The sequence below is a fragment of the Otolemur garnettii genome, unplaced genomic scaffold (assembly GCF_000181295.1).
Source record: "Otolemur garnettii isolate 467f Iridium unplaced genomic scaffold, OtoGar3 scaffold00156, whole genome shotgun sequence".
NCBI classification, from domain to species: Eukaryota; Metazoa; Chordata; class Mammalia; order Primates; family Galagidae; genus Otolemur; species Otolemur garnettii.
The window spans coordinates 2,915,771-2,924,324 of record NW_003852551.1 but is presented as its reverse complement, the minus strand read 5'-3'; the positions used below and the strand labels follow the sequence as shown (position 1 = coordinate 2,924,324).

At 44.6% G+C, this 8,554-nt stretch overlaps 1 protein-coding gene across 2 annotated transcripts in view; it reads right to left on the bottom strand.

The window, feature by feature from the left end:
• ARID1A (AT-rich interaction domain 1A) overlaps window positions 1–8,554 on the bottom strand; it is a 105,023-nt gene that overhangs the window by 20,595 nt on the left and 75,874 nt on the right. For both annotated transcript variants that reach the window (XM_012811432.2, XM_023519083.1), the window contains exons 5-8: window positions 5,585–5,825; window positions 5,209–5,298; window positions 3,752–3,919; window positions 1,663–1,975 (exon numbers count right to left, since the gene is read on the bottom strand). In XM_012811432.2, the coding sequence (XP_012666886.2) occupies window positions 1,663–1,975; window positions 3,752–3,919; window positions 5,209–5,298; window positions 5,585–5,825 (812 nt within the window). The remainder of the gene's footprint in view (window positions 1–1,662; window positions 1,976–3,751; window positions 3,920–5,208; window positions 5,299–5,584; window positions 5,826–8,554) is intronic.

Sequence of the window (8,554 nt, the reverse complement as noted above, 5' to 3'; positions counted from 1 at the left end):
GTCCCAGCTACTTGGGAGGCTGAGGCAGGAAACTCGCTTGAGCCCAGGAGCTGGAGGTTGCTGTGAGCTGTGATGCCATAGCACTCTACCCAGGGGGGACAGCTTGAGGCTCTATCTCAAAAAAATAAAAAAATAATAATAATACTGGGCATTGGCTTGTTGCCCATAGCACAGTGGTTATGGTGCCAACCACATATACTGGAGCTGGTGGGTTCGAACCCAGCCTGGGCCAGATAAACAACGACAACTGCAACAAAAGAAAAATAGCCAAGCATTGTGGTGGGTGCCTGTAGTCCCAGCTACTTGGGAGGCAGAGGCAAGAGATTGCTTAAGCCCAAGAGTTAGAGGTTGCTGTGAGCTGTGACACCATAGCACTCTATTGAGGGCAATATAGTGAGACTGCATCAAAAAAAAAAAAAAGAATACTGGGCATGGTAGGCCAAGTGGTGTAAAAGAATGGTGGGCAACAGGGTGCAGAAATGGAGACTTCACTAATAGTGGAATCATATTCACATAAGTCTGTGGCCAAAAAAAAAAAAGACGAATCTTGGAGTCATTAAACTTAATCACACGAGCCTTCTACACTTTAGCGCACAGGACCACATAAAGCAATAGGAGTACAGTGAACCACAACCCTACCTCTGTTTCCCATACCACAGATTCAGGTTATGTGTATCATTAAGAATTCTTTTGGAAAAACACAGAAAGTTGACTGATAGAAGTAAAGCCACCTACTTGGAGGAGTAATTAATCAAAATAACGTATTCTTTATGAAATTCTTTTTAAAAAAAATATTTTTATTTTTTTCTGGGACTGAGTCTTACTCTGTCACCCTCGGTAGAGTGCCATAGCATCATAGCTCATGGCAACCTCAGACTCTTGTGCTAAAGCAATTGCCTTGCCTCAGTCTCCCGAGTAGCTGGGACTATAGGTGCCTGCCACGATGTTTGACTATTTTTAGAGACGAGGTCTTGCTTTGGTTCAAGCTGGTTTTGAACCTGTGAGCTCAGGCAATCTACTTGCCTTGGCCTCCCAGAATGCTAAGATTACAGGCATGAGCTACCCCGCCTGGCCTATAAAATTCTTTATATGCAATATTTGGTCATTTGAAATTTCATAGCAATCTAAGATGCTGAAAAACCAACACTTTTGTTGTGTTTTCCTTTCTTTCTTTTTTTTGAGAGACAGAGTCTCAATTTATCGCCCTCGGTAGAGTGCCGTGATGTCACAGCTCACAGCAACCTCAAACTCCTGGGCTTAGGCAATTCTCTTGCCTCAGCCTCCCAAGTAACTGGGACTACAGGTGCCTGCCACAACGCTTGGCTATTTGTTGTTGTTGTTGCAGTTTGGCTGGGGCTGGGTTTGAACCCACCACCCCTCAGTATATGGGGCTGGCGCCCTACTCACTGAACCACAGGCGCCGCCCTTGTTGTGTTTTTCACTGTTAAGAAAACCTTAGTTTCTAAAGAGCTCTCAATAAAATGTATATTTACTATAAAACTGTATATATATATGTGTACATACATACATATATACACACATATACACATATATATGAGATATATCTATCTATCTTAACTCCTAGTTTAGGTCCAGAGACATTTTAATGTTTTCAGTGGCTCTACATTAGAATTTCTTGCATGGACACTTCCCAAGCTTTACCTGTTTTGGATAGAGTTGGCAGCAACATGCATGGCGACAGCAGTTTCTTGAGTTTTCCGGTTCATGCCCCCTGGTGGGGGACACATCCCTGACCCAACCTGAGGTGGCATATTGGCCATGTTAGGGCCATAAGGCCGGTTGCCCATGGAGGCGTGACTCATTCTCCCAGGAGGAAGTGTGCCATAAGGTGGGATGCCAGGCTGTCCATGTATCTGACCTCCAGCACCCATGGGATTCATGCTTCCAGCCATGCCTGCACTGGGGTAGTTGGCATTGGGCAAAGCATTGTAGTTTGGCTGCCTGGGGTAGCCTCCTGAGGATGGGGAGAGAAGACACAGAGGCTTAGTTAGTGACTCACAGCAACTCACTAATATTTCCCAATTATGTAACTCTAAACAGTGGTAATTATTCAATATCGCTCTCTCTTTTTTTTTTTTAAATCAGAGTCTCAAGCTGCTGACCTGGGTAGAGTGCTATGGCTTCATAGCTCAAAGCAACTTCCAACTCTTGGGCTCAAGTGATCCTCTTGTCTCAGGTTTTCTATTTTTAGTAAAAACGGGGTCTCTCTTTTGCTCAGGCTGGTCTCCTGAGCAAAACCTCCTGAGCTCAGGCACCCACCTACCTCGGCCTCCCACAGTACTAGGAGTATAGGTGTGAGCCCCTGTGCCCGGGCCAATTATTCACTATCTTGGTCAGAAAAGACATTAACTGCATGGTAACCTTTACCTCTATTGGGGGAAAAATACAAAAGGGGAGGTTAGGAGCATGTAAAGGCAGTTCAGGTGTACTCTCATCTTAAAGGCAGCACAGAGGAAGGCTGGCTTTGTTACTATACAGGCCCCTCCATTCCCCGAAGAATCCTTTCTACGCATTCATCTTGCTTTCTATCCCATGCTGTGTAAGATAGCAGTTTTAGATCTATTGCTAATTTTTTTTTTTTTTGAGACAGAGCCTCAAGCTGTCGTCCTAGGTAGAGTGCTGTAGCATCACAGCTCACAGCAGCCTGAAACTCCTGGACACTAGCGATTTTCTTGCCTCAGCCTCCCAAGTAGCTGGGACTACAGGTGCCCACTACAACGCCCGGCTATTTTTTGGTTGCAGCTGTCGTTGTTTGGTGGGTCCAGGCTGGATTCGAACCCACCAGCTCAGGTGTATGTGGCTGATGCCTTAGCCATTTGAGGCATAGGCGCCAAGTCTCTATTGCTAATTTTGAGCAAAGAGCTGTTCTATTAGGAATTTGTTCATTTAAAAAAAACCCAGAAAACAAAAAACAAACTTTCCAGTAGTGTTAAAAGAAAAAAAACTGTAGGGCGGCACCTGTGGCTCAAAGGAGTAGGGAGGTAGCGGATTCCAACCCAGCCCTGGCCAAAAAGAAAAAAACTGTAATAACCAATGGCTACCATACATATCACACAGTGTGTTCAGTATCTGAATCTACTTTCAAAAAAACAAAAAGCAAAAAACAGATAGAGCACTCTGTCATCCAGGTTGGAATGCAGTGGTAATAACCAATGGCTACCATACATATCACACAGTGTGTTCAGTATCTGAATCTACTTTCAAAAAAACAAAAAGCAAAAAACAGATAGAGCACTCTGTCATCCAGGTTGGAATGCAGTGGTACAATCACAGTTCACTGCAACCTCCAACTCTCAGACTCAAGTGATCCTCCTGCTCCAGCCTCCCCAGTAGCTGGGACTATAGGTTCTTGCTACCAGGCTTAGTTAATTTAATTTTTTTTGGTAGAGACAAGGACTCCTTCATGTTGCACAGGCTAGTCTCAAACTCCTAGCCTCAAGTCATTCTCCCACCTTGGCCTCTCAAAGTGCTGAGATTACAGGTGAGAGCCACCATTCCAGGCCCATTTTTATAGATGAAACCAAGGTTGGGAAAAACAAAGACTTTCCTTTTGTGACAGAGTAAGTGGAGACAAGATGGAACCCTGCCCTGCCCTGCTTCAGGACCTAGGCTGAGTAGATTTGAGGCAAAGGATAGTTCTATTCTCACAACCTAGATGGCAATATATCAGACAAGGAACTGTTCTCTCCTCTAATCTCTATCTACTCCCAACTAGGTAAAGTATACTTACCTTGTGGGCCATACTGACCCCCTTGGGGACCATAGCTTCCCATGGAGTTCTGCTGGTAGGAGCCCATGCCTGTGTGCATCTGTCCTCCAGAAGGCTGACGTGGAGATAAGGCTGAGCTGGGCTGGGGGGAGCTGTACTGGGGCATCTGAGGGTTCCTCTGCATATAACCTATTTATGGATAGTATCCATACAGTTATTAGCTTGGTACAATGGGAAGAAATGAACCCACCCTCTTATTCTGGGATGTTATCATTTATATTCTTTTTTTTTTTTTAAGACAGAGTCTCAGTCTGTGCTCTGGGTAGAATGCCATGGCATCCTAGTTCACAGTAACCTCAAACTCTTTTTTTTTTTTTTTTTTTGAGACAGAGCCTCAAGCTGTCCCCCTGGGTAGAGTGCCGTGGCATTACAGCTCACAGCAACCTCCAACTCCTGGGCTCAAGCGAGTCTCCTGCCTCCGCCTCCCAAGTAGCTGGGACCACAGGCGCCCGCCACGACGCCCGGCTATTTTTTGGTTGCAGCCGTCATTGTTGTTTGGCGGGTCCGGGCTGGGGATTCGAACCCACCACCTTAGGTGTACGTGGCTGGCGCCTTAGCCAGTTGAGCTATAGGCGCTGAGCCTAACCTCAAACTCTTAGGTTCAGATAATCCCCTTGTCCCAAGTAGCTGGGACTACAGGCACCTACCATAATGCTTAGCTAGTTTTTCTATTTTTAGTAGAGACAGTGTCTTGCTTTTAGCTCATGCTGGTCTTGAACTCACGAGCTCAAACAATCCAGTACCTTGGCTTCCCAGAGTGCTAGGAGTACAAGTGTGAGCCACTACACCTGGTCTCATCTACTTTTTATTTAGCAGTTACATGAATATAGTCTTTATCTGGTATGCCATATAATGCCCTTTTAGGCACCTCCAAAGTCAAATAAGCCATTAAACAGGTCATGCCAATTGTTTATACAAAATGAAGGTTTGAAAAGACAAAGAGCAATGATAAAAATCAAAATGGTGAATAATTTAATGGGTGAAGACTTAATGCTGAGTTTTCAGCAACTGCTGACCAGATGAGCCACAATGTAAAAGGGAATTCGTAACACAGACAAACACTGAGAAATGAAGAATGACTATCAGGGAACACAATTTGAGACATCAACACATGGTTAAGCCCACTCTAATTTCACAATTTGTTGGTAGGTTCCAAAGAAATAATAAATATTTAAGACATGGATATGCTAATTACCCTGATAAGACCACTCCACATTATATGTATTGAAATATTACTATGTACTTCACAAATACATGTAATTATTATATGTCAACTTTAAAAATGTGAAAACTATTTGATACTGAGATTATCCTAAGCTTCACAGTCATAGAAGCTTTTAGCTTCTTTAAAAGCTACTGTATAGGGTACTCAAATGTCTGCCTTAGCCCCCATCCCTCCCTAAAGCCTAGGCCCTCACCTCGATCTTGGGCAATGCTTGATTGGTTCATGGAAGGATGCATGATGTTGTCCGACTGGCCACTGGGTGGCCGAGGTGGCATCTGGTTGCCTGCTCCAGACAAAGAAAGAAATGAGCAAATTATGGCTAAGGCTCAGAATTTTAGCTAGGAGGGTAATTCTGAGCTGGAAATGGATCATGGAGAAGCTAAGCATCTCAGTATCTCATACAGAGACATCCAGCCAAGGAGTTTACATTTCCCTTCTTCAAATGCTAAGGGGAAACTATGCAGACATGAGCCAAAAGTGCTTTCTCTGCCAGTCGAAGACTGGGGCTTCTTAATAACACTGAAGTCAATCACCTTTCCCTCTCCCAAAAGCCCAGCACTTGAGGGTACCTGGCACTGCAGCAGGCGAGAGTGGTCCTGAGCGAGATTGAGCAACACTGGCAGGAGAGCCAACAGGGGATGGGGAGGGGCCTCGGATGCCAGGCAGGTGAGGGGAGGTATGAGGAGAGAATGGAGACTGAGCTGGATTACTCTGCTCTCCTTGGCTGCTGGAAATCCCTGATGTGCTCACTCCAGGGCTCAGAGCTCCTTCTGTCCCCATGGGGAGATCATCTATTGAACCAGACAGATCCTGGAATATACATATAAGAACGTGGATTAGTAATATTAGGCAGAAAGATTCTTCTTTCAATAATACTACTTGTTTAGCATTTTCCTTAAATAACCAAGAGAAAACATACTGCATACATTATTTAGTCATGATACTATAGCTTACATATGGCAAACTCTGTTAAGGACTAGGGAGAAAATATCTTAGACTTGATGGGCCATACATACACTGTTTGTTAAAACTATTTAACTTTGCCACTATAGTACAATAATAATCTCAGGTAGTATGTAAAGAAATGGTGAGACTTTTTATGAAACTTTATAAAAACCTACCTTTGCTTGCTGACCCCTATTTTATGCCCTCAGAAATAGATTAAATACTTTCAAATTCTTTCCCAGGCCTAATTCTATAGTTGTAAGAAAGCAGCCATTTCAGTGAAATTTTAGTTTTTTTCCAACAGGGAAATTTTTACACAATGCTGCCAGGATGACACAAGAAGCTACAAAAGAATATTAGTAAGTTTGGGCAACATTTTCAGATCTCTCTCTCCTTCCAGTGTGTGTGTGTATACATATAAAAATGATTATAGTTTTTGTTGTTGTTGTTGAGACAGAGCCTCAAGCTGTCCTCCCTGGGTAGAGTGCTGTGGCATCAAAGTTCACAGCAACCTCCAACTCCTGGGCTCAAGTGATTTTCCTGCCTCCACCTCCCAAGTAGCTGGGACCACAGGAGCCTGCCATAACACCTGGCTATTTTTTGGTTGTCGCTGTCATTGTTGTTTCGTGGGCCCAGGCTGGATTTGAACCTGCCAGCTCAGGTGTATGTGGCTGGCACCTTAGTCACTTGAGCCACAGGTGCCGAGCGAGTTTTTTTTTTTTTTTTTTTTTGCAGTTTTTGGCCAGGTCTGGGTTTGAACCTGCCCACCTCCAGCATATGGGGCCTAATCCTTTGAGCCACAGGCGCCGCCCTGATTACAGATTTTTAACACAGATTATCGTAACTTCCATTTACTGAGATTCACTCCAAGCTACCATGCTTTGCAACATAGGGGTAGGAGATGACGAAGGGATATACTGCATGGGGAAAGAATTTCTTTTTCTTTTTGTAGAGACAGTCTCACTTTGTTGCCCTTGGAAGAGTGCCGTGGCATTACACAGCTCACAGCAACCTCCAACTCCTGGGCTTAAGCGATTCTCTTGCCTTAGCCTCCCGAGTAGCTAGGACTACAGGTGCCCACCACAATGCCTGGTTATTTTTTTAGTGGCAGTTCAGCGAGGGCTGGGTTTGAACCCACCACCCTTGGTATATGGGGCCGGCGCCCTACTCACTGAACCACAGGCGCCACCCCGGGAAAGAATTTCTTAACTGCCAAGAAGCTCTGGGACTGTATTCCTAACACCCAGTCAACAACAGGGACAAACATCCATCTGCCAATTGAACAAATTCAGTTTTCTCCCTAGCTTTAAGTTTTTCTTTTCTTTTCTTTTTTTTTAAAGAGACAGAGTCTCACTTTGTTGCCCTGCATAGAGTGCTATGGCATCACAGCTCACAGCAACCTCCAGCTCTTGGGCTTGGGCGATTCTCTTGCCTCAGACTCCCAAGTAGCTGGGACTAAGGCACCTGCCACTGTTGGTATATGGGACCGGTGCCCTACTCACTGAGCCACAGGCGCTGTCCAAGTTTTTCAAGGAGAACTTGGTTGTAGGCTTTACTTTTCTTTCTTTTTTTTTTGAGACAGAGTCTCACTATGTCGCCCTTGGAAGAGTGCCGTGGCATCACAGCTCATAGCAACCTCAAACTCTTGGGCTTAAGTGAGTCTTTTGCCTCAGCCTCCCAAGTAGCTGAGACTTTACTTTTCTTAAATTAATAAGTAAAGACTTCCCTTAGGTGGGCAAGGTGCTTCACACCTATAATCTTAGCTTTCTAGGAGGCCAAAATGGGCGGATTGCTTAAGGCTAACTGTTCAAGACCATCATGAGCAAGAGGAAGACTTTGGTCTCTACCAAAATACAAAAAAAATTAGCCAGGCGTAGTGGCACTCACCTGTAATTCCAGCTATTTGAGAGGCTGAGGCAGCAGGATCCACCTCAGCCTAGGAGCTAGAGATTATAGTGAGTTACAATAATGCCACTGCACTCTATCCTGAATGACAGAGATTCTGCCTCAAAGAAAAAGTTCATTGTAGGTCAATAAAACTCTAGTATTAGCAACCAAGAACTCAAGATGAAAAATATTCACCCCAAGAAAGGATTCCCAACCTTACTTGCTCTGTATTCACTGTCTAGCAATACCACTTCAGCTGGGAACTAAATGCTAAAGAAAGGATGAAAATCCTAGTAGTGGAGTTCTGGCTGGGTGCAGTGGCTCTCTGTAATCCCAGAACTTTGGGAGGCTGTGAGGGGAGGATTGCTTGAGGCCAGGAGTTCAGGTCAGCCTGAGCAACACAGCAAGTAAAATCCCTTGTCTATAAAAAATACAAAAATTAGCCAGGTGTGATGATGAACACCAGTGTTTTAGCACTTGGAAGGCTGAGGTAGGAGGATTGCTTGAGCCCAGGAGTCTGAGGCTGTAGTGAGCTGTGACAACACAACTATTCTCTAGCCAAAGCAACAGAGCAAGACCCGTCTCAAAAAAAAAAGGAAGGAAGGAAAGAAGGAAAGAAAAGAGTTCTCTTAAAGAAACACATCTAGGGCTTGGCGCCTATAGCTCAACCGGCTAAGGCGCCAGCCACGTACACCTAAGGTGGCGGG